Here is a 27,286-nt window from a genome sequence, read left to right as displayed (position 1 = left end):
ATTAAAGTGACTTTATTAAATATCTACTTGGTGCAAACTGCTCTGCTTCAGGGGAAACAGGGTGTAAACTTGGTGCAAAGTACTTTGCTTCAGGGGAAACCCTCACCCTGGTGTCAAAGAGCTCATGATTTAGTACACAAGTCACTAACACAGAGCTGCGCAAAAATGAGTGACACACTGCTGTGAGAAGTTTGAGGGAGATATTGTATTTGGATGAGGATCAAGGACAGTTTGGTGAAGGAGGTAGCACCTGAGACGGGCTTGGAAAACTTACTCCAGTTAAACATAAGGAAGGACATTTTTCACATTTTGCACAATGTACATAGTAGGGTGAAAAGGTATGGATTTTGAACCCAGACAGCTCTGGTTTCAAATTCCATCTTTTCCAGTTATTTGCTGTGTTGTTACTGTGAAGGAGCCAATTAACCTTTCTCATCATTTATAAAATATGCTGCAGAGTTGAATGAGGAGAAAAATAACTAGAAATTCTCACAGTAAAAATAACTGACCTAGAGGGTATTATGCTAAGTGAAATAAGTCAGACAGAGAAAGCCAAATACCATATGATTTCACTTACACGTGAAATCTAAAGAAAAAAACAAATGAACAAACATAACAAAAGAGAAACAGTCATAGACACAGAGAACAAACAGGTGGTTGCCAGAGGAGAGGAGTGTGGGGGGGATGAGAGAAATAGGTGAGGGAGATGAAGAGGTACAAACTTCCAGTTACAAAATAAATGAGTCATGGGGACGAACTGTACAGTGTGGGGAATATAGCCAATAATAATATCTTAGTATGGTGACAGATGGTAACTAGACTTACCACAGTATTTTATCATTATCTAATGTATAGAAATATTGAATGACTATGTTGGGCACCAGGGACTAACATAGTGTTGTAGGTCAATTATACTTTAAAAACAAACAAACAAACGAACAAACTCACAGAAGAAGAGATCATATTTGTGGTTATCAGAGGCAGGGGTTAGTAGGAGGGGGAACTGGATGAAGGTGGTCAAAAGGTATAAAGCTCTCGTTATAAGTTAAATAAGTACTAGGAGTGTAATGTACAACATGATTAATATACTAACACTGCTGTATATTATGTATGAAAGTTAAGAGAGTAAATTCTAAGAATACGCATCACAAGGAAAACAATTTTTTTCTTTTTATTTTGTACCTATATGCGGTGATGGATGTTCACTAAACTTACTGCGGTAATCATTTCAGGATGTACGTAAGTCAAATCATTATGTTGTACACCTTAAATTTGTATAGTGTCGGTTGTGTCTCAATAAAACTGGAAGGAAAAAAATATGGTAGTTACTACTAATTTTCCCTCATAGTGAAAAAAGGGGAGCAGGACGTTTTGGTGTGAGTAAAAGAATGTGTAGAGGAATCATAAGAGAGAAGGCTGACAAAATAGTTTGGGATCTTCCTTGAGGGCATCCAGTAGTAGGTCGAGACATTTACATGTAATTTGAAAGGCAACAGAGGTGTTATTGAAGGATTTTCTTTTAGCAAGTAAGTGACATGATTTCTTTGTACACTAAATATCATTTCATATACCTCTAATAACCACTTCTGTATACAGTAGGTACTGCTGTTTGCATTTTCCAAATGAGAAAAATGAAGCTCAGAGATAATTAGCTTATCCAAAGTTCATGGTTTTGATTCAGAGCATGACAGTGCCCAGATTTTTTTGGCTAATGGTAACATATGGACACAATTCTGGGGAGTTTATGATTAATAACAGAAACAACAAGACAAACAAAAACGTGATGGGCACTCAAAAAACGGCAAATTCAGTAGATTCAGAAGAGAAGTAGATTGGGAGAGTAGGGCTGGGAAGCAGCAGATTATAAACTTCCTAAGGCAATAGTTACTTTCTTATTCATTTTACTCATCTCTAAGGTTCTGAGACATATGTGTGCTTGTCATAGATTAGAGGTGAAATATTAGTTGATTTAATTAAAGAATGGTTAGGCAAAGCTAATCTGAGAAAGTTTTTTTTAAAAAGTCTTGAGTTTTGTTTAGTAATAATACTAGAATTGGTATAACACTACAATTTAAAAAACTCTTTCACATACATTGTTTTAGAGAGGAATGACATAGTAAATAGAGGTAGGTTTGGGGGCAGGTTTTGAAATATAGAAGTATGCATTTAAAATAGACGATAATGGTAGCTGATACAGGATCATGAGGGGTTGAATGAAGGTCTAAAAGATGGGCATGGACAATAGTTTTGGGAAACTGTGGAGCTATAGGCTTTTGAGAAAGGAGCTTTTATTTCCTTCTAAAGCTATGGCAGTTGATTGATTGACTGATTGATTGATTACCTCTCCCCACTAACTGGGTTACTTTGCAGAAAAGGAAGCTTTGGTTTTATAACCCTGGGAGGTAGTATATAATGTAGTAGAAAACATTTAGGCCTAAGAGTCAGGCACAGACTTGTTGAACTTGTTTGCTTTTCTCTTTTCCTTCACATTTCTACCTTTGAAGTCCCAATCATGAAAGTAAATGGATTAAGTAACTTAACATCTACAAAAGGAAGCAAGCAGGAAATAGATATGGTTCCCCTCACCAGTGAAGAGCAACATGCTATCAATCATACAAAAATTATAAAGACTTCACATAGATTTGGTGACCACATGCCATGAAGGTTGCATTAAAAGGTTCCAATCTACTGAGTCAGCTATGAAAAAGCCAGGTAAACTTTAGACATGAAGGTTGGAGCATATATACTTGCAATAAAAGCAAGAAGAAGAGCTTTCATTATGGCTTATCTATAGTTGGGGGCTTTGAAAAGGACAAATGTTATTTCAGGGTAGAATGAAAAGTGTGGAATCATAAGGATCATGGGCCATTTGATCAAAAACAGAATGAATAGTGCTGAGGACTATGTATTATTTTTGGTTTTCTTTATTTGCAGCTCAAGCTACTGTGTGAGATTCAAACAATGAAACTCTCCTGAAATAAAAGAATGAGCAGAAGTCATGAATTTTCATATTTTGTCTTAGCTCTTGGTGTTTATCATCCATGATTTAGACAATTTTGGACAGATTTTTAAAGCCCAACAGGCACTTTGTCTTCTCTAGCAACTTATTGTTTGGCACTGAAACAACCAAATGCCCCTTTTCTTCTGCAACTAGTCTCCATGGGAAGCATATGCATCATTAATAGCCCTCTTGTTTACTAAGACCCATCATAGAAAGCTGTTCTGTAAAGTTAACTGTATAGGAAAGAGTTGCTTAACTGAGAGTCAGAAGAATGATAATGGGGTTGAAATTACATTTGGCTTTGACTCAAAATTTCTCACCATAGCAGAGGGGAGGATGAAGGTCTTGGAAAAACATAGTGTGAAAGGCAAATTCAGAAACAAAAGGCCTATTTGGGTGGTGCAGCAGTTTAGGGTTGAATCTGTATCTTCTAGATGTTTGACTATACGAAGATTCAATTCGTACCTCTGTAAAATGTGCTTAATACCACCTACTTTGTTTTGAGAAATTAAAGATTTAAGAGAGAAAGTGTGTGAAGATTGTAACATAGTGCCCAACACTAGTAGGTTTCCCCCTTTTCACTTCCCATTTGTTTTCCTGGCTATTTCAATTCCTGAAACACCAAGCCTGTCATTCTATTTAGCCAATCCATAGCTTTCTTCTCTCTTTAGCATGTTTTTGGTGGGAGAAACTAATGAACAAGGTCTCTAAGTTTCTACGTATTTCCTGGATGTTTTATTTCTATATTACATTTATAATATTTACTCCATCCAATTCAAGAATGTGTTCATGACAATAACATACACCCTTTATTAATAATGAAAATTTTATTAATAATGAACTTGATGGGGAAATTTCTGGTGGTTTCCAGTTGGTTCAACTTTTAGCTTGCCCCCACCTTCCCTTGTCTTGCCTTCTGTGCCATCCTTTGCTTTCCTGGAAGGCACCCCCATTCCTGCCAGGGCTCATCTTCAGAGGCCTTCCCTGATCACTTCTAAAAAAGCCATACAATCATTCCTTCTTCATTATCCTATTTTAAGTCTTTGTTTAGCACTTATCATGACTTGACATTTTCTTGTGTGTGTGTGTGTGTGTGTGTGTGTGTGTGTGTGTGTGTGTGTTTACTGTTATCTCTCCTCACTAGAATATAAACTTCACATGAGCAGAGACCTTATCTGTCTTATTCTCTGCAGTACTCTCAAGGTCTACAATGGAACCTGGTACATAGCATGTGCACAGCTGATGTATACTAAATGAATGAGTCGAGAGTCATTATTAAGAGCAGCTTTTTGTAAGCCCTGTGCTTGGTCTCTGTATGTAAGAGTATGGGGGTAGGGGGTGGTGGTGGTGGTGGGTGATTAAAAAGATGGAAAATATAATATATAAATACAATCACTTTTTCTTTTCACAAATTACAGCTGGCCTGAAACTAAAAATGCTAGTGAATGATTGACTAAAAAAATTTAATATCATGTTAAGCATACTATCTATCATTGGTTCAACTTTTCTGTACCTCCCTCTCATTTTTCCCACTGAGGCTATAGTAGAACTGAAGCCTGCCTGTAACCCAATTAATGCCTCTTTGCACATTTTTCATTGTTGGAAAAGGAGAAACCCAAGTGGTTATGTTCAACAGTCTAAATAATCCTCTTTCTTGAAGACACAGGGCACAATTAACCTGCCAAATTGTGACCTTTATCAGATGGATCCAGCAGGGTGGTGAGGTGAAGAGGAATGGGTTTTAGAGTTAGAAAGACTCCTAGATCAGGCACTTATTAGTTGTATGACCTTAGGCAAGTTGTTTCACCTCTCTGGGCAGCAGCTTACTCTTCTGTATAGTGAAAATAATATTACCTAATTAATTCATTCAATATATACTTATTGAGTACTTACCACATGCTAGGCACAGGGAAAAAATTCGTGATTAAGACACACTGTTCAAAAAAAAAAAAAGACACACTGTTCCTGTCAAGCAGGAAGCCTACAATCAAGTAGGAAATAAGGACAAACAGTGCTATTAGCATATTTAACCCAGTTTTGGTATGCAGAGTGGTTCTGAGAATGAAATGAGTGAAGTACACATATGAAAACACCTATGGCAGCATCAGGCACAGAGTCCGTGTCCATGGTCATACATTCATAAGTGGCAGCACTGGGACTTAAATTCAAGTTCAGTATTCCCTGCATTATGCCACTTTGTCAAGATTCCTTTGGAGACTTGTTAAAATGCAGATTTCAGGCCTAAGATCACATGTTGAGAACAACATAGCCATCCACAACTAATTCAGAATCTTAAAGTATTACTATAATATGAGATAAAAGAATGTCAAGACAAACTGTAATAATAAAAGACTTCGGTTTCTGTCCATGAAGGATTAACTGCTATGAGAATTTTTCCTTCTGCCATAAACAACTAGAAAACAGGACAAAATATATGAAACAACAGTTTTCAATTGTTGCACAAGAAGCAATATAGGACTATGAAACCAGAGAGGAGGGAAACAAATGAGGTAATACCTACCCAACTGCTCAAGCTTACCGTGCAAAGCAGTTTCCAGGCTATTGGCCAGGAAAGGGGAACCCAAACAAAGCCAAGTGGTCTCACTGAGTTGAATTTGGGGAGGCTGAGGCAGCTAGAACTTGTGGGACAGAGTATCAGAGAGTGGGAACTATATAAGAAGAGAGCTCTGGAGATCTGCAGAGGAGTTCCCTCCAGTCTTTGAACAATATAACAGATATACATAACATATGTGTAACTGGAGTTCCAGAAGGAATGGAGATGGAGAGAGGTAGACTGTAATTATTTGAATGCAAACTATGATTATATTATTTGATGGTGTAGACTGTAAACCTTAGAGTACCACTAAAAATTAAAAGTATGACTAATAAACTCACAGGGGATATAAAATGAACTCATTAGAAAAACATTTAATTAATCCAAACCAAAAGAAGGCAGGAAAAACAAACAAAACCCAGATAGGATAAAAAAAAACAAATAGCAATATTATAAATTTAAACTCAAATATACTGGTAGTTATATTAAATGTAAATGGCTGAAACACTATTTAGAAGGCAGAGACAGTCAGATTTGATATAAAAATATGACCCAACTATATGCTGTATGTTAGGCAAATATGTCCATATCCTAATCCCCAGAACCTGTGAATGTGTTAGGTTACACAGGAAAGAATAACTATGGTTGCAGATGGATTAAGGTTGCTAAGCAGTTGAACCAAAAATAGGAAGATCATCCTTGATTATCTGGGTAGGTCCAAGGTAATTCCAAGGGTCCTTAAAAGTGAAAGAGAGAGGCAGAAGACATCAGAATCAATGGGATATGTATCTACGGAAGAATGGTCAGAGATATTCAATGTTGCTATCTTTGAAGATGGAGGGACAGCAGCCATGAGTCAAGGGATGTAGGTGATCTCTAGAGGCTGGAGGAGGAAAGGAAATAGATTTGCTCCTTGAAAGAAAAATGGCTCTGCTGACACCTTGATTTTAGTCTGGTGAGACCCATGTCAGATTTATGACCTAAAGAACTATATGACAGTAAATTTACATTGTTTTAAGTCACCAAGTTTGTAAGAATTTGTTAAAACAGCAATAGAAAATACCTGCTGTCTTCAAGAAACCAACTTTAAATATAAAGACACAGAAAGAATAAAAGTGAAATGATGGAAAAAGAGGCTAATTCTAATCAAAAGAATGCTGGAGAGGCAAGTAATATCAGACAAAGTAGATTTCAGAGGAAAGAATATTACAAGAAATAAAGAGCATCACTTCATAAGGATAAAGGGGTAAATTAATCAAGGGGACATAACAATCCTAAATATATATTTACTTGATAACAGAGCTTCAAAATAATTTATACAAAGACTGATAGAATTAAAAGGAGAAATGGACAAATCTATAATTATAGTTAGAGGCTTCAGCACTTCTCTCTTGATAATTCACAGGACAAGTAGAAAACAGACAAAAAACCAGTAAAAATATATAAAATGTGAACATTATCAAGCAATTAGACCTGACACTTAAGAGAACATTCTTCCCAACAACAATGGAATATACATTCATTTCAAGTGCCCATGGAACATTCACCATATTTTGGATTATAAAAAAGATTCAATAAATATAAAAGTTATAACAACCTCTGATATGACTACGATGGAATTAAACTAGAATCAATAACAGAAAGATCAGAAATTAAACAATGTGCTTCTAAGTAATAACTCATTGGTAAAAGAAGAAATCACTAAGGCAATAAGAAAATATTTTAAAACTGAATAGAAGAAGTCCCTGGGACTTCCCTGGTGGCGCAGTGGATAAGAATCCGCCTGCCAATGCAGGGGACACGGGTTTGATCCCTGGTCCAGGAAGATACCACATGCCGCGGAGCAACTAAGCCCATGTGCCAGAACTACCGAGCCTGTGCTCTAGAGCCCGCAAGCCACAACTACTGAAGACTGCGTGCCTAGAGCCCGTGCTCCACAACAAGAGAAGCCACCACAATGAGAAGCCCGTGCACCACAAGGAAGAGTAGCCCCTGCTCACCACAAAGAGAAAGCCCACGCACAGCAACGAAGACCCAATGCAGCCAAAAATAAATAAAATTAAATCTTTAAAAAAAAAAAAAGCCCCCAAATATATAAAAATTTTATCAGTTATAGCCACAGTAGTGCTTAGATAAAAGCATTAAATGTGTACATTAGAAAAGAAGAAAGGTCTAAGATCCACAACCTAAGCTTCTGCCTGAAAAAACTAGAAGAGGAAAAGCAAATAAACTGAAGGAAGGAAGTTATGAAGATCATACCTTAAGTCAGTGAAACAAAAACATGGAAAAATAATAGAGAAATCAATGAAAACTGAAAGCTGGTTCTCTGCATAAAATTGATAAACCTGGAGCCAGAATGATAAAGAAAAAAAAAAAAGACACAAATTGCCAATGTCAGGGATGAAAGAGGGAATACTACTAGAGATCCTACAGAAATCAAATTGTATAACAAGAGGATATTATGAACAATTTTATGTCAGTAATGTCAGATGAACTTTAGATGAAATGGACAATTTCCTTTAAAGACACAAACTATCAAATGCTACTCAAGATGTAATAGGAGGGACTTCCCTGGTGGTGCAGTGGTTAAGACTCTGCACTCCCAATGCAGGGGGCCTGGGTTCGATCCCTGGTCAGGGAACTAGATCTCACATGCATGCCGCAACTAAGAGTTTACATGCTCACAACTAAGGAGCTGGTGAGCCGCAACTAAGGAGCCCGTGAGCCACAACTAAGGAGCACACGAGCCACAACTAAGGAGCAGGTGAGCCACAACTAAGGAGCCCGCCTGCCGCAACTAAGAACCAGCGCAACCAAATAAATAAATAAATTAATTAATTAAAAAAAGAAAGCTGTAATAGGAGACTGGAATAGTCCTATATCCACTAAAGAAATTTAATTTATAGTTAAAAACCTTCTAACAAAGAAAAAATCTAGGCCTAGTGGTTTCACTAGGGAATTCTACCAAACATTTCAGGAAGAACTGATAACAATTCTACACAAACTCTTTAAGAAAATAAGAGAGGGGGGACCATTTCCCAACTCATTTCATGAGGGCCCTAGACCAACACTAAAACAAGGCAAAGATATGAGAAGAACAGAAAACTATAAAAGAAGAACCATAGAAGAATACATCGATAACTGTCATGAACATAGATGTAAAAATCTGTATCAAAATTACAGAAAGTTGAATCTAGTAATATTTAAGAAGGACAATACATCGTAACCAAGTGTGGAATGCAAAGTTGTTTTAACATTCAAATATCCATCAATGTGGTGATTAATATCATGTAATGTATTAACAGACCAAAAAAGAAAAACCATATGATTATCTCAGTATATGTAGAAAAAGAATTTGATAAAATTCAACACCCATTCATGATAATACTCTCAGAAAACTAGAAAAGAAGAGAATTTCCTTAACAAGATAAAGAGCCTCTACAGAAAACCTAGAGCTAATATTATACTGAATGGTGAAAAAGAATGAATGTTTGCTCCATAACACTGGAGACAAGGAAAGAATGCTCGCTACCATCACTTCCATTCAACGTTGTACTGTAGGTTCCAGCCAGTGTGACAGGGTAAGAAAAATTAAAAAAGCCATACAGGGACTTCCCTCGTGGTCCAGTGGTTAAGACTCTACACTTCCAATGCAGGGAGCACGGGTTCAATCCCTGGTTGGGGAAGTTCTGCGTGCCGTGTGGCCAAAAAAAAGCCATACAGATTGGAAAGGAAGAGGTAAAACTATCTTTATTTGCAGACATATTTTTGTAGAAAATCTTAAGAAATCTACAAAAGGCTACCAGAATTAATAAGTCAGTTTAGCAAAGTTACAGGATACATGGTCAGCATACAAAGAAATCAATTGCAATTCTACATGGTAGCAAAAACAATAGAAATTGAACTCAATACCATTTACAACAGCATAAAAACAGAAAATAGTTATAAATACAACAACATATGGACAAGACTTATATATTCAAAACTTCAAAAATGCTGTTGAGAAAAGGTAAAGAAGATCTAAATAAATGGAAAGATATGCCATTGCTAGGAACTGAACACTCAATATTGCTAGGATGTCAGTTTTCCCCAAACTGGGCTAGAGATTCAATGTAACCCAATAACAATTCCCCTGTTCATTTTTTTTCTAACAAGAGAAACTGACAAGTTGACTCTAAATTTATAAAAAAGGCAAAGGACCCAGAATAACCAAGACAATTTAAAAAGAGAAAAACAAAATCAGAGGGCTATACTATCTGATTTTAAGACTTACTATAAAATTAGGACAGTATAGAAATGGCACAAAGTAGTCTAACAAATAAAGGATAGTCTTCAACAAAAGATGCTAGAACAACTGAATATCCACATGTTGAAAAAGGAATCCCAGCTTTTACCTCATAATACTACATACAAAAATTAAATTGAAATGGATCATAGACCTAACCATAAGAGCTAAAACTATAAAACTTTTAGAAGAAAACATAGAAAAAGCCTTTATGGCCTTGGGTTAATAAGCAAAGATTTCTTAGGATAGGACCAAAAAGACATGAACTGTAAGAGAAAAAAATAATTGGATTTCCTCAAAACTGAAAACTTTTATTCTTCAGAAGATACTGTTAAGAAAATAAAAAAGACAAGCCAAGGCTGAAAAAACACGTGCAAAACATAGATCTGATAAAAGATTTGTATCCAGAATATATAACAAACTCTTCCAAGATAAAACAACCCAGTCAACAAAATTGGGTAGAAGATTTGAACAAATATTTTACCAAGAAGACAGATGAATGGCAAATAAGCAAGAAAAGATGCTCAAATCATCATTCATTAGTGAAATGCAAATTAAAAACTCAAGGAGATTCCACTTCACACCCACGAGGATGGCTAAGATTAAAAAGACTGATAATAGCAAGTGTTACGGAAGATATAGGGCAACTGGAGTCCTCATACATTGCTTGGGGGAGTGAAATGGTACAATCACTTTGGGAAACAGTTTGGCAGTTTTTTGGTTTTTTTTTTAAAATATCTTTATTGGAGTATAATTGCTTTACAACGGTGCATTAGTTTCTGCTTTATAACAAAGTGAATCAGCTATACATATACATATATCCCCATATCTCCTCCCTCTTGCGTCTCCCTCCCACCCTCCCTATCCCACCCCTCTAGGTGGTCACAAAGCACCGAGATGATCTCCCTGTGCTATGCGGCTGCTTCCCACTAGCTATCTATTTTACATTTGGTAGTGTATATATGTCCATGAGTTTGGCAGTTTTTAATAATGTTAAATACACACTTAGCATACAACCCAGAAATTCCACTCTGGTATTTACTCAAGAGAAATATTTGTCCACAGAAAGACTTGTACATGAATGTTCATAGTAGCATTATTCAAAACAACCAAATAATGGAAACAACCCAAATGTTATCGGTTGGTGAACATATTAACAAACGTGGTAATCCATACAGTAGAATAATACTCAGCAATAGAAAGATAAAAACTAACTGCTTCGCAAAACGTGGATAAATCTCAAAGACATTATGCTAAACAAAAGAAGTCAGACACAAAGGACTACAGGTTATATGATTTCACTTATATGAAATTCTGGAAAAGGCAAACTACAGTGAGAGAAAGTAGATAGTGGTTCCTTGGGGCTGGGACTAGGGGAAAGGGATTGATTAGAAGGGGTCAGGAGGGAGCTTTCTGCAGTGATGAAGATGTTCTGTATCTTGGCTGTGGTGGTTCATGACTGTGTATATATGTTTGTAAGGACTCACTGAAACGTTCACTTAAAATCAATAATTTTTACTGTGTGTAAATTATACTTTAATTAAGCTGATTAAAAAATAAACTATATCAAAATATGAAAAATGGGCATTTTCTCTCTTGCAGGTAATAGTTATAAAATAATCTTTCAGTTTGGGTAAATAATCTTTCCCCCTTTGTAGGATGATCATCTCAAAAGCACATACATTAAGAGACCACAATCAAGTCTTTCCTCTGAAAACAATGTTCTCCATGATACTTACCAAGAGTACTGAGTCCCTCTGAGATAGATGTGAGAACATACAGGAGTACAGGAGGCTCTAAGTTGGTGACGAAGCTCATGTGGTCCTGGGTGAGACATTCCAGGAGTGGATAATAAGACTGGCTCAGTTTCCGATATTGCTATAACAGAAATACTAAATGTCAAGCCACAGGGAAGCAAAAGATGTGTCACAGTTCAGTGAAAATTGCCATTTATAATATTAGAAATTGTGACCTTACACATAAATACATAAAATAAACATAAATATAAATACATGCAACAAATGACATAATGATTCTCAATTCAGTATTTAAAGGGGTTCTAATAAAAATCTCTTGATCTCTAGAAATCCTAATTTGAAGCTACAGCATACCCTAGTAAGTAATTTCAATTTTGCCTTATGTGGTTAACACTTAAGTGCAATTAAAATCGCTGCAGTATAGAAGACTGAATGATTTTTCTGGGCTGGAATATTGCAACACTGAACAGTGCTTAATAGTGGCTAGGCAACCTTTTTTTTAACACAAAGAAATTTGCTGTTATAATAGCATTTGGCATCATAGTCTGCTATATTTACACAATGCCAACCCATCTAATTAAATCATAACTTGGTAAATGGCTTAATATTTACCATATACAACAGGCAAAGGATAAGTACATGAGAAAGATACTTGGAAAACCTCAAATGAAACCCAAACCAGTATCAAAGAAGCACAACACTTATAAGAGAAATAAACCATATCGATATTTATTAAAGTGAGATTGACTATCTCCATAAGAATCACATGGGGTGCTTGTCAAAGATGCAGTTTTCTGATTCCCAATTCAGACTTACAAAATGAAAACCTCTGGAATGAGGTCCTGAAATGTGCATTTAAAAAATGTACACTAAGGGAGTCTTATGCACCCTCAATTTTGAGATTACTGAGTTAGAGGTTTGCTTGTCTACTAGAAAAAAGATTAGAGAAATTCCTGGAACCATATCAGGTTTTTTTTGGTGGGCCTCAACTGTAGTGAAGAGTTCCCTCAATGAGGAGGCTGTAACACATGGCTGATCTGACTCAAGTTTCTACTTTGTAATTTCTGTTGTACAGGCAGCCTTCAATGAGCATTCCATTCTACTGCAAAGAGGCTTGACAACTTTGGCTTGAGATGTGGTTTTTTTGTTTTTTGTTTTTTTTGGCCACGCCGCGCAGCTTGTGGGATCTTAGTTCCCCAACCAGGGATTGAACCTGGGTCCCTGGCAGTGAAATTGCAGAGTCTAACCACTGGACTGCCAGAGAATTCCCGAGATGTGGTTTTATGAAGACTAGCTTAGAAAGGTGGAAGAGGGTACCTCTAGTGCATTAGAATGTCAAAGGAGCATTTCTCATACAGGCTGACTAATGAAGGCCCCCAGATCTTACTTGTAACCTTGGGCTGGGAGCAGGTGGGAAAGCCTAAACTAAGCCTGAGCATGAATTTGGCTGTGTTACTGAAGTAATTACTGCAACCACATTGGGCATATATTAGCTTTTGTGTAATCAGGCTGAGATATTTTTTAAAAAGTCTGATAATGACTCAGACTCAGCTCAGTGGAGGAGCCTGGAAATTTGAATTCCAACAAGCACCCCAGGTGATTCTGATGGGCCTCAAAGTTTGAAAACAACAGACGTAAATCACAGAGACTAGATGGTAGAGTAGAAAAGGGACCTAGAGATCACTTTGTTTAATTTACTCATTTTAAAGGTGAGGAAATTGAAGCCTGGAGAAATAGAGAAGGTGATTTATTCAAGGTAAATGACCAGCAAGTGGCAGAGTTGAGGCTACACACCAGGCTGCTCAACTTCCAGTTTAGCACTCTGTCCACCACACCTGAATTTTAATGGAAAGCAAGGCCAAACAGCAAGAGGAGTACACAGAGTAGAAATGAAGGAAGGAGAAGATCCTATAGTCATTCTGCATTTTCTGCTCCAGGAAACACAGACCTTCTCTGAATTATGAGTATAGTTGTAAGCAATTAGTTGAAATTGCTAATTATATTTTCTCTAGACACAGAACCTGGAACACTTGAGATGACCAATTTATCAGAAGATGGTAGCTGCAGTTTGCAAAACTGCACATTTAATTATTATAAACACAGCCACTATAGTTATTCAAACCCTGTAAGTTAAATCAAGAAGCTGTCCTAAAACATAAAATGATCTGGTGCTATTGTAACTCCTTGGGCTTCATTATAACAATTCCAACCCTGTGGTGGTGTTACTTCACGTTTCATACAAAGACTCCCATGACACATGATTGCTTACTAGCAAGTCACTGTGGGACACTGACAGCAGCATTTTGACAAAAGCCTGGAGTACATTGTCAAAATGGTTGTCCCCATACAACTTGAAGACGCCAAAGCTGACATAATTTCCACACAAGGCAGATTTGAGAGCTGAATAGCAGATGGAGATGCCCTTGAGTTTCATTGGATAAATCTGATCTTTTGAGAGGCTCCCAAGGGACAGGATCTGATTACCTGTTTTAGGGTAAAAGCAGAATGAGAAAGTGACATAAGTAGATGTAATTCAAAGCAGTTATGAGGCACATTATTCAACATTTTCACTTTACTGCTATTGTTCACTTCCCCCTACCATTGTTCCAGGAATTACATCATCCATATAATGAAAAATATAAATACATAAGGCAGTTTACCTGGGAAGTACAAATGGCCCAAGGAAAATCAATCAAGGGGTACTGGAAAAGTTTGATATTTTTATCTGGATGGTGATTACATGATTATATATGTAGATGCACAAAAATTCATTGAGTTGTACTCCTAAGATTAGTTCACCTTATGTACTTTAATATATATGTTATCTCTTCTTCAATAAGAAGTTAAAAAAAGTAGGAGTAAATAACAAACTAAGTCAAGAGAAAAAGATAACTTAGAGATATAAGTTACTCTGAATTGTGGGATGAATTTTCAACCTTTTCACATGCACTTGATATTGAGTTACTTCACTCTTAGGAGCCTCACAGGTTTGGTACATGAGTTAAATGAAATAAGACACATAAGAAATTCTTGGCATAGTACACAATAAACGTTACTTCCTTTTTCTCCTTAGACATTTTTTCAGAGGATCTAAAGAGATGACTGTTTAAAAACCGTACTTAAATTCTATGTCTGACCATCAAAAGATGAAGAAATGTTTATATAATTACCTTATAGTTTTTTATAGTTAGCATTTACAACTAACAATTTCTCTTTCTGAAATGTGTGCTAGTAAGGTATGTTACTAGGCAATACCTAAGAATGCTTTGTAAAAAATTATAAAGTCATACATGTTTCTTAGCTCTGCTTTTTCCTGTTCAAGTGAGTACTGCTTCTAAAATTGAAACTAAATTCAATTTACAAAATTTAGAAGCATATTGTTGTGGTTTTGTACTGTGTCTACTGGGCTAAATAAGAATTAAGTTTCCCAGAACTCATTTCCCTGTACAGTTGTGGGCTAGAATTGAGCAAAACAGAAATCTATATGAGATTTAGAAGGTGGAAGTGAAGTAGCAGCCATGACTTTCTGAAGGTTGTTGTGATTAGAGGTGTGAGAAAAAGATGTAGAAATACCGCTGGGTTTTAGTTTCTCCTTGTTCTTTCCTGCTCTGTGTCTAGAACTACAAGCCCTGTTGACCAATGACCCCAAGCCTACCACCAAGTGCTTGGCAGCAGACGTACAGAGCAGGAGCTGTGCAGAGGCAACAGTCTTCCATTGCTTCTTTACCACTACACAAGTCCCCCTTCTCACCCCACATCCTTTCAGGGTCCCACCCCAGCAGCTGGATGTCTCTAGCTTTTAGCTTTCCCTGCAAGCTCCAACTTGTCCATCCATGCCATTATTTCAGGAGGGCCTATTAATGATTTTTCTCCTGAACTTCCAACTCTCCCCCTTGGACCTATTTTCCCATCTTCACCCAAGATTGTACAAGGTCTAATTCCTAAAATAAATTCCCTGTTCCATCAGTGTCACAGTGTTTGTTTTTCCCTGTTTGAATCCTGACTGATAGGTACATTATGAAAACCACATGTTTACTAAAGAGGTTAAGAAGGACCAATAATTCTAGCAGAGCATGAAACAGGACTCACCCAGGGTGAAGGTTTTCTCCCCTTTCTCTGCCTTACTGAAACATTTCCACACACAGGTTTTCTTCTGTGCATCCTTTGAAGTCCATGTGGCTTTGCTTATAATTTGTACATTAGAATGACAACACCATTGTGTCAGCTGAAGCATATCTTGGAATTTACTCCATACCACATTCTGTACTCTCTCTCATGATCTCATCCTAACTTACCTTAGAAAGATATTGTAAGTTTCATAAAGATTCAACTCAATACGATAGCGTTCACTTAATAGCTACTCTGTGTGAGGTGCTAGGATAAACGAATGAAACAAAATCTTTGCTCTGAAGGAGTTCAGTCTGCTGGGAGAAGTAGATTTGTAAATAAATAATTCCATACAATGTGACAAACACTATCAGAGAGGTCTGTCAAGATTTTATAGGAATAGAAGAGACTGACTTTGCTTGGGCAGGAGAGCAGTGTGGGAAAGGCTTCACAGAGCAGGTTACTTCTCAAGGATCAATCACAGTTTCTCAGGTGGACTTGAAGGGAGAGAAGAGTATTCCAGAATGATTATGTGCACAGGCATGAAGGTCTGAAAAAGCAGGGTACTGCAGGAGAGGGCAGTTTTCAACCACTGCTTTTCTACCTTTGCCTCCAACTCAATATAAATCAAGGTAGACATTTCCCCCCACTTCCCCTTCCCAGGAAAGAAAAGCACTGCTTACATGTGATGGAAAAAGCTAGGGTAATTTGGTGGTAGTGGTGGTGGTTTACACATTTTGGGTCTGTTAAGGAGGCCAGGGGCAAACGGAGAAAACTGGGTCATCTTTCAGGGACTTCTTATGCTGATGTCCTTATGGGGGAAGTAAAGATCCTATATTCTTCAGCACAAGATGGAATAGGCGGACGAAGAACTGTGATGGGGAAAAATTTTTGATTCTAAAGGACTGGAAAACCTATCATCAAGAAGGATTAATTATTTAGAATCACAACTTTTATCGCTGTGTTAAAGCTGCAATCTGGCATACTTGTTTTTTTGGACTGTTTCAGACACATCTGTGTTAATTAAAACAGTAATTAGTATACCATTATGACCTTGAAAAAGTAATACTTTTGAAAGAGGAAACTATATTTCATTGTGCTCAAGTGGCTCCGCATTCCGTGGTGGCTGTAAGTCTATGGAAGAGAAGACGTGGCCACATCGTTATTCACTCCGATCAGCTTTATTCAATCTATGTTATTCAACAACACTTACTAAAATTGGAGGCCCTGCCCTCAAAAAGCTTAAAATCTAGCAGTTAGACTCACATTGCTGTAAACAAAAGTGACTGAGCTGAGGTTTGGTTTTGATGTTCCTCTATAGGTATGACAACCCTCCCTGCCTTCCTTATTCCACCCCACACCCATAAAGTCCCATCTCCTTCCTTCCCAGAACCTCCTTCCTAAGACGGAGATCTTTATTACACTGATGGACCGCTGGGAGATGAAGGCATTGCCAGGCTGGCAGCCACTGAAGCCACTAGCAGTTGCCACTTGTACAAAAGGAAATGATACTTTCTTTAATGAAATAAGAGACTTCCAAAGTTTAGAATCAAAAGGAAAATCTCTGATTGTTTCCCACTGATTATATCTGCCATAACTGGGAGCAGGGGAATGAGATGCTGTTACAACCTTAACATCAGACCTGGGTAAGACAGATGTTGAGGCTATGCTGGGGCTCCGGAAAAGGATGCTGTGAATTGAATGGTTTACCTGGCTAAGGGCGATGACTGGGGAAGGGAAGCACAAGTGTTATGGAACTGCCATTCTTACTGTTGTATATGCTATAACAGGAAAAGAAATCTCACTAAATAATAAGGGGAAAAAACCTGGGAAATAAGCATAGAAGACTCCTGCTATAATTTTGCTTATTACATATATTTCCCTCATTATTAGCTTACATTAACTGCTTGGGTTCCTCTTTCTTAACCTCTGTTCTGTCTTTTTTGGAGAAGCCCCCCTTGTGTGTGTGTGTGTGTGTGTTTGGTTAGCTTCCAGCATTCAGAAGTACCCTTCTAGACAACTCTCAATAACTAGATTTACAGAAGGATATATAAGAAGATGCAAAATCTCCTTTTCTGTTTATCTGATATCTACTTTCAGACCTACTTTTTAAAAAACTTTTTCCCCTTCTGAGACCCTATCTCTTCCCTGATGACTGACTCCATGATGTCCTCTACAGAAGAGGCTCCCTACACCCAAAAAGAAGTGGCCTTCCTTCAAAGGCCTCAGCTGGAGAACTGTATAACAAGATAGTAGTCTAACAGAAAACAAACATATAGTGCATAAGGTAGTGATGAACCAGGTGGGCTTCTGAGTCATACCGACCTGGGGTTTGAATCCTACTTCTTTGCTCACTACCTGGGTGTCTGAACAGATTATTAATCTCTGTAAGTCAGTTTCCTCATCTGTAAAACGAGGACAAGAACAGTACTTATAACTCACAAGGCTCTTATGTGGAGTAAAGGAGACAGCATACGTAACGCGCTTACCACAGTAACTGGCACAGTGCTCATGTAAACTATAACAATACACAGTACTAGGCGTTCATTTCTTTCTCCAGTCTACTAGCCTGTAAATTCATACATGGGGAGCTATGGCCTGAAAAAGAGGAGGAGGTAAGGCTGGGTGTGTTTGGTGTAGAATAATGTCACTTCCTTCTAACACATAATTCAAAGTAAGGTCAATACTATATCTTTGACCACTTTCCCTTTATTCCTTCAAAAGAGAACTAGCTGCAGGGGGTCTTTGGCCCACAGTCTACCAGTTCTCTGTGCCCTCAAAAGAATACTTTTTAAAAAAGGTGCAAGGGATAAGATATACTGTAGTTGTATTTTATACCAGGAAGAACTAACAGTATGAACAATGTCACTTCCTGGTTTATAAAGCAATCCATTACATTGATTTACCTTTTCTTTTTCCCTTTTAATCTCTAAAATTTTAAAGTGAATTTGATATTTAGCTGACAGCTCTACAGGTTGAATGTCTTCATTCGTCATCAGAACAATTATGGGAAGAGAAGTGCAAGCTTCCTGACATTCCTTTACTTCAGGTCACTCAACCCACTATGTCTCTGTGCAAACCAGCCGAGGCCCCTGGACGTAAATGGTTTGGGACAGAAATGAAGCTGTGGAGACTGGAAAGGAATATAACATTTCCCTTTCAGGTTGAAAAAGATTAAAACAATGCAGCACTGATAAGCATGTGGGAAATTAAGGAAATTGTTGGGAATGTGAATTAGTATAACGATTCTAGAGGGTAATTTGGTAAAATTTATTAAAAATACTAAAAATGCGTAAATCCACTTTTGGGAATATATTCTAATTCCAAATGTTCACTACCATATCTACCTATCTCTTAGCGTTTGCACTTACACACAGTCTTCTATAAAAGCCAGCCCCTCAGTATGTTGAACTAGCTCCCATCTCCTCTTATGTGCTTGAGAACAAAGCACAGCAATTTCCCCCTTTCTCTCCTATGCAATCTTTTTTTTTTTTAAACAAAACTTTCTCTTGGCCCTACTTCCCTGCCTGACATTACTCCCCTTTGTAACAAAACTCCTTAAAAGAATTGTGACCTTCACTGTCTTCATTTCCTCTCCTCTGATTCTCTTTTACACCCACTCCACTGAAAGTGCTCTTTTCAAGGTTCCCAATGACCTCCTTGTCCCTAAACGTAATGGTCGACTCTTAGTCCGCATCTTATTTGATTCATTGGCAGTTTTTGACACAGCTGACTACCTCTTCTTCCTTGCCTTCCAAGACACACACTCTCCTGATTTTCTCTTACTTCAGTGTTTGCTCATTCTCTCCTTTGCTGGTTCCTCCTCTTTTCCCTTTCCTCCTAAAACAGAATACCCCTGAACTCAAACCTAAATCTTTTACATTTAAATTCATACCCCCACCCCGGTGATCTTATCTAGTTTTGCAGCTTTAAATACCGTCTAAGAGTTAATGACTCCCACATTTGTTTCTCTAGACCAGACCTCTTCCAATCCTCAGACTTGTATATCCAACTCCGTATTCAACACCTCCACTTGAATGTCTAATCAACACCTCAAGCTCAACACAACCAAAATGGAACTTTTGAGTCCCCCTCACACCCATTCTCAGCGTTTTCCATCTCAGTTAATGGTAACTTCATCCTTCCAGTTGTTTATGCCAAAATCCCTTGATTACATTTTCTCTCTCATACCATATATCCAATCCATCAAGAAATTTGATTTGTTTTACCTTCAAGATATATCCAGAATCTAACCACTTCTAACTACTCCCACTGCTATCACCTTGGTCAAAGCCAATATCAAATCATGTCAGCCCTCTGCTCAAAACATTCTAAAGTCCTTCTCCTTCACTTGGAGTTAAAGTCAAAGTCCTGATAATCTTTACAGGATATGACATTACATGACATTGCTTTTGTTATTACTCTCTTTTGTTCACTCTGTTCCAGCAACCAATGTCCTTGCTGTTCTTCAGACGTGCCAGATACACTCTTGCCTTAGGACCCTAAAACTTGGTGTTCCTTCAGCCTGGAATACTTTTCCCCAAGATATCTGCACAATTAACTCCCTTATTTACTGCAAGTCTTTGCTCAAATGTCATTTTCTCAATGAGGCCTACCTCGATCACTTTACTTAATAATGCAACATGTTTCCCAATCCCTGGTTACTTCTAATGCTCCCATCTTGATTTGCTTTCTTTCTTTTTTTTTTTCCCCATAGCACTTATTACCTTCTGACATACAAAATAATTTCTTTTTCAGTTTTGCTCACTGATATATCCAGAGTCTAGAACAGCACCTGCTGCTCTCAATATATATATTTGTTGACTGAGTGAAGCTCACGAAGCTGAATGTACAGTGTATGTACTTGCTGCAACAGTGCATGATAGTGAAAATTACATGTTTATAAAAATTACATTTATCAAAAGGTGAATAATTAAATAAATTATAGTATGACCATAAAATGGAATGCTTTACAGCTATTTTAAAAGATATGGTAGAAAAAAATTATGAAAAACCAAAGGAAAAAAAGAGATATGGTAGATTTATATATGTATTAATATGAAGTGATGGCCACGATATAAGTAAAAAATAGCAAATTACAGATTAGCAAGTATATTATAATACCACTTTTGGAATAATATATGTATATGTACACATAAAAAAGTATGAATGAGCACACAATAAACTGTTAATGACGGTTATCTTTGAGTGATGAGATAATCAGGAATTTTCACTTTCTACTTTCTCCAGCAATTCTGAAATCCTTCAGTTTACTGACAGACCATGCTAATGTTTTATATTTATATGATTTTGTAAAAGCTATTGCCTGCTTGAAATGCCCTCCTCAAATGTCCAGGCCCTATTCTTATTTCCTCCTCTGGCTCCTCAGTTTTGAGTTAGAAACTTCTGGGCTCCCATAGCACTCTGTATGCTTCTTAAGCATCAAAGTGAGCACAACACATTATAATTCTTTACTTACTTGTCTGAATCCACTGCTGGACTCCACTAAGAGAAGAATCAGTAAGATTCTTTTTTGTGTGTCTTATTTCTCTTCCTATCCCTTGTAACTCTCAAACACATAGTAAATGCTCAATAAACGTTAGCTGCATGGATGAAAGAATCTACTGAACTCTAAGCCACTTGTTTGGAGATCACGCTTACTTATTTAACAGCTTGTTTAGCAGTTTTTGCTTGCGTGCAGAAGTGGCCAAGTCCAACACGTGTGGATTCACTGCGAAATGTATTCCTCAAGGCCTGGGATCCTCAAGGTGTTGATCATTCCATCGCCTTAAGAAGATTTTTGTGAGCTTACTCTACTACTTTGTTGTCCTATGTCCCTGACCTTGTTTCTGATACAATTCTATGTCCCTGACCACGTTTCTGATACAATCTAAGGTTATGGCCACGGTTCCTGGATGATCTGTTTTCCAGAACTGTTATTTCCTGATAACATTTTATTAAGTCTCTAGTTATTTCAAGTCCAACACATTGTTCAGCTATCTTTTTGTAATCATTTAAGTATAAACAGAAATCATAATCCTTCATTCTTACAATGCTTCTAATAGTATCAATACATACCAGTAATTTTCAAGCTCTTTTATTAAAAAAAAAAATCTTTAAGCAGGTGACCCCTATTACAAATAAATCTCATGCAACTATATATAGCTGGGTGGTTCTGGTCAAAGTGGTAGTAGGGTCCCCTCCTCCCCCCTCTCTGGAGAGGCTCTGTGGTACTTTCACAGATCTCTAGGGCTCTGAAAAACCTAGTTGGAAAACCACTGGTTTGTTTTCTAGGTCACAGTAAAAAACAGTGGCTTGTATATCAGTTTACAAACTCAATTTAAGCATATTATTAGATCATACCTTAAATGCACCTGGAGCATATATTGCTCAAAAGAACCCTGATGTAAATTCTTAGGTATAGTGAATAATCATAGTTGTTCTATCCACTATTAAAGTTTAGCTTTTTCACACATTGAGCTTTCTTTAAATCAGGTACCTAAGGAAGGAATAAAAGCAGCTCCATTTTTGCCAGTCTTATAAAAACAACCACTATTTCTCCCTTCTGCGCCTTATAAAAACAACCACTATTTCTCCCTTCTGCGCCTTATAAAAACAACCACTATTTCTCCCTTCTGCGCACTCTTTAACCAACAGATGTCACTAAAGATACCATTACCCAGAGGCAAAGGGAAGAAAAGATTAGACAAATGGAAATTGAGCATAAAAAACACCCAGTTCTTAAAACTGAGAAGTAGGTTTCCAAAGTAATAACATTTATTACACTGCATGCAACATTTTAACCAAAAATTTAAGAAAGAAATTTCTTTTATTAAGTTGCTCAGGCTGAACGGATCATAGCACTAAATTCTGAAATAAATGTTCTTGAAGCAATTTAAAACTCATTAGAAATAATAGGCTTCGGCTAGTAGAAAATGTGGTAAAATCTAATCCTCATCCAAATGTTACCTGGGCTGCACAAACAGGAAATTGTTTTGTGCTACTGTGGCTAACCTCATTGCTGACCCTGAGCTGTAATGGCGAGAGCAGCTGAGAGCTGAGGCAAAATTAAAAACTTACATCAAAGTGTATCATGACAGAATGTAGATAAATAAAACAGCATATCAAAAGTATTATTTTTCTGCCAGTCTCATTGAGTAGCGAGGTGGAGGTATTTCATAAAATATATAATGAATCAGGCGCATGTGGAAATGAGTTCTTCCCCCTCTGAACTGCCCCAATCATTGATTACACAAATACTGCCCACGACAGGTGAGCAGAGAAGGAACCCAGTGAGGATGGGAACAGAAGGGATCAGAGAATGTTCTGGCCCCTTTCTTCCATAGGCTCTCCCTTCCTTCACCTTGGCTTACCACAGAAATAAATAATGTTGGCTCTTCTGTACCCTCCTAGTCATTCTTTTCCTCACCTTCTAGACTCCTGGATGGCAACCATAGGCTCTCCCTTCAGTAAGCATATTAGAATCTCCAGAGGTAAAAGCATGGGTAATAAAACATTACACAGGTAAAGACAGACAAAATCAGCTTGGCTGATTGAGGCCAGCATGTGGAATCAGTGAAGGCTGAAAAAGACTTTTCTATTATTCTACGTAAAGCGTATGTGTCAAAGTCACTGGTGACAAAGTTGAAGGACATTTTTCCATTGAGCCTTCATTTTCCTTAAGTTTTAGGATAGAAATCACCATACTTAAAGAACAGTACTTCATCAAAAATACCCAACTTTGTGTGGCAACTCTCAAGTGGCAGAAAGGAACATGGAAAGACTACTGTCTGAAGTTATACAGACTTTGAATGAAATTCCAATTTGACTATTTGCTAACTATGTAATATTTGGCAAATCTTTAACTTCTATGAGCTTCAATTTCTTCATAACAGTAATCACAGTAGCTAAGTGATCTAAGGGCTTTCCATGCACTACGTAATTGAATCCTCATAACCACCCTATGAAGTAGGTATTATTTTCTCTGTTTAACAAGAAAGTGAAGCAAGAGAGGCTTAGCAACTTAACCAAGGCCAAGTGACTAGCGAGTGGCAGATAATAATACTTACCTTAAGGATTCAATGGGCTAATGTATGATTAATGGTCTAGTATAGGAGCAGGCACATAATAGCTGATTAAAAAATGGAAGCAACCATTATTATTAGTCCAAACTAAGGAGAAGAACCTTACCCTAATCTCCTAGTCTTTCTTCAGAGTAAGAAAACTCCTTATTGGCTTTTCTTCTCAAGAATGCTTTGAAGGCTTTCTCTTTTCTTTTTCTTTTTTCTTTTTCTTTTCTTCCTCTCTCTCCCTCTGCCTCCTCCTCTTCTTCTTCCTCCAATATAATCCTCACAGTTTCCTTTCTCAGCTTTTGCTGCAATGCTTTTGTCTATGTCAAACAACCTGACAGAGGACTGAATAGCTTTTGAAGCCCATAGACTTGGCGTTGTTCTGAGATTCCTTTTGGTATCACTTGCTGGACATACATTCTGTCCTATACTAGAGATTCAGTGATCCTGGAAGAGGAAGAAGTTGCTGCTCTTATCAGCCCTACTGCAAGAGTGAGTAAGCCTCACTTAGTAAGAGAAACTGGATCCAGAAAAGAGGGAAGGAAAGATACAACTGTGGTTGGTAACAGGAAACTAACATTTGTATAGTTAAAGGTCTATTGACTACTAAGAAATTCTTATACGTGCATTGTTTCATAATGGGGAAGTATTTCTTTTTAAAAAGTGAGGAAATAGACGCTTAGCACTTGTTACCAGGCAGAAGGAAGCAGGACAGCATGGTCCAAGGAGAAGGCATTCCTGAATAAAAAAGTGATGAGGTCAGTGAACCCCTATCCAAAGGAGGCTGGTTCTGTGAGTGTAAGAGAATGGCTATGGATCAAGGAAAGGCACATTCACTGAGTACTTAAGCCATGCCACAGCCTGTGCCAAGCCCTTTACCCGGAGTAGCTCAATTAACCTCCTCTAATCCTAACTAGACAGGTAGGTCAGTAGGTATTCATTATTTCTAATTTTACATATGAGAAAACTAGGCAGCAATGGAATTTGAAGGTCATGGAGTTGATATGGGTTGGTACTAGAATTGGTACTCAGATCTTTTTTTTTTAATTTATTTATTTTATTTTATTTATGGCTGTGTTGGGTCTTCGTTTCTGTGCGAGGGCTTTCTCTAGTTGCGGCAAGTGGGGGCCACTCTTCATCGCGGTGCGCGGGCCTCTCACTATCGCGGCCTCTCTTGTTGCGGAGCACAGGCTCCAGACGCGCAGGCTCAGCAATTGTGGCTCACGGGCCTAGTCGCTCCGCGGCATGTGGGATCTTCCCAGACCAGGGCTCGAACCCGTGTTCTCTGCATTGGCAGGCAGATTCTCAACCACTGCGCCACCAGGGAAGCCCCGTACTCAGATCTTTTAATTGCCAAAAACTATGTTTTTTTAAAGATATCATGCTTTTGGAAAAAGCTCCAGTCATATGTCTTTGTATGATAAGACACTGAAAGGAATTAGATATACCCTGGAAACACAACAAACTGTACTGAGAATATTTAAAAAGGGGTCCATGTTTACCTTTGGGAGGCAAAGCATTTCTACTTTATATGATTCTAATGTATCCATTTTCAACAGATGCAAAAGTTGTGGCAATATAGTTGCTGGTACAGATGAAAATAGGAGAGTTTAAGTTTACTGTCTTAAATAGGTGCTTTCTGTAGTTTCTATACACTTATGATCTCAAACTCTAAAAATCAAATGTACAATTAAAACTAAGCATTTTTAACAGAGGCCTACAGTGCATACAGAACAGAGTCCCAGAATATTTTGAGTTGAAGTAAAAACAATTTAAAAGAACTGTTTCTCTGCTTTTTAAAATAGGTTTTACTTTTTAAAAAGTAATATGCTTCTTTATTTTTTTTAATTGGAGTACAGTTGCTTTACAATGTTGTGTTAGTTTCTGCTGTAGAAAATACCTAGGAATAAACCTACCTAAGGAGACAAAAGACCTGTATGCAGAAAACTATCAGAAAACTATAAGACACTGATGAAAGAAATTAAAGATAATACAAACAGATGGAGAGATATACCATGTTCTTGGATTGGAAGAATCAACACTGTGACAATGACTATACTACCCAAAGCAATCTACAGATTCAATGCAATCCCTATCAAACTACCAATGGCACTTTTCACAGAACTAGAACAAAAAAATTTCACAATTTGTATGGAAACACAAAAGACCCCGAATGGCCAAAGCAATCTTGAGAAAGAAAAACGGAGCTGGAAGAATCAGGCTCCCTGACTTCAGACTATACTACAAAGCTACAGTAATCAAGACAGTATGGTACTGGCACAAAAACAGAAATACAGATCAATGGAACAGGATAGAAAGCCCAGAGATAAACCCACGCACCTATGGTCACCTTATCTTTGATAAAGGAGGCAAGAATATACAATGCAGAAAAGACAGCCTCTTCAATAAGTGGTGCTGGGAAAACTGGACAGCAACATGTAAAAGAATGAAATTAGAACACTCCCTAACACCATACACAAAATAAACTAATACGCTTTTAATGGCTGTTCCTACATACACACACTCACTTAAAGAAGCTTTACAAAATTTTGTAAAATCTGTTTCTAGGTACTCAGAAAGAAGTATGAGAATCACAGGCAATTTTTGAGGCCAAACATAGAGTTGGCTGTTGATTTGGGAAAGTAAGACCAGACAGGCAAAAAAGAAGAGGACAAAGGAAAGGAGGACACAGAGAGACATCTCTCAAGAAGAACAATGCAAAGCGTCCAGCCTGTAGTTAGTATTCAGTCAGTGTGTGGCAAACTAACAGAGGATTCTTATCTGTTGTATCGTATCCTCATTCCCTGGCTACATAAAGGTCTCAGAGAGTTGAGAATTTCATTGATGAAGCTGTCAGCATTGGCAAATATTAGGGTTTATGGTAGTTCTAAGGCTCATTTCTAACTACTAACCACATTTTTTTTTTACTATAATTGAATAGAACAATTATTACTGTAGAACTCTGATTCTTAGGGTGCAGTGCCCCCAAATTTCCTACAATAAAATATTTACTGCTCTTTACCAGGATATTTTTCCAAAATTCAGTGCCGGTGACATACTGGTTTAAACATCCTTTGACCCAATACACTAAACTCCCTGATGTAACTTTTAGCAATTTTCAATATGCTATCAATTTTCAATATTCTATCTATAGCGTATTCCCTTCACCTACTGACACTGCAATTTCATCTAAAAGAAATTCATCAAGTTGGTCAGGCATGATCTGTAGTCAAAGGCATGTTGCTTATTTCTCTTGATGTCAATATGATAGCTACCTGGCTTTTTGCACCCCTATTACCCACTTCACAAATTCATACAGATATGAAGCTTCAAAAGAACAAAATAACTAACATCTTTCTTTCCTCCAAAGAGATAAAAGTTATATTGCAGAGACAAATATGGAAAAGGATACTCACCATAAGTGCAAATCATTTTACTAGCTTCTCTGAAGAGAAGAATTCCATTAGGAGATGATACATCAAAGTTCAAACGCTGGGATCTAAGAAATACAGC

At 37.5% G+C, this 27,286-nt stretch overlaps 1 protein-coding gene across 1 annotated transcript in view; it reads right to left on the bottom strand.

Annotated features, from left to right (window-relative positions):
* The window catches only part of RANBP17 (RAN binding protein 17), a 307,370-nt gene that overhangs the window by 27,967 nt on the left and 252,117 nt on the right, over positions 1-27,286 (bottom strand). The window contains exons 22-24 of the mRNA XM_061188467.1: positions 27,190-27,272; positions 13,867-14,081; positions 11,580-11,718 (exon numbers count right to left, since the gene is read on the bottom strand). Coding sequence (XP_061044450.1) covers positions 11,580-11,718; positions 13,867-14,081; positions 27,190-27,272 — 437 coding nt within the window. The remainder of the gene's footprint in view (positions 1-11,579; positions 11,719-13,866; positions 14,082-27,189; positions 27,273-27,286) is intronic.

Source organism: Eubalaena glacialis, chromosome 4, assembly GCF_028564815.1.
Source record: "Eubalaena glacialis isolate mEubGla1 chromosome 4, mEubGla1.1.hap2.+ XY, whole genome shotgun sequence".
NCBI lineage: Eukaryota > Metazoa > Chordata > Mammalia > Artiodactyla > Balaenidae > Eubalaena > Eubalaena glacialis.
This window is presented reverse-complemented; position numbering and strand designations above follow the sequence as displayed.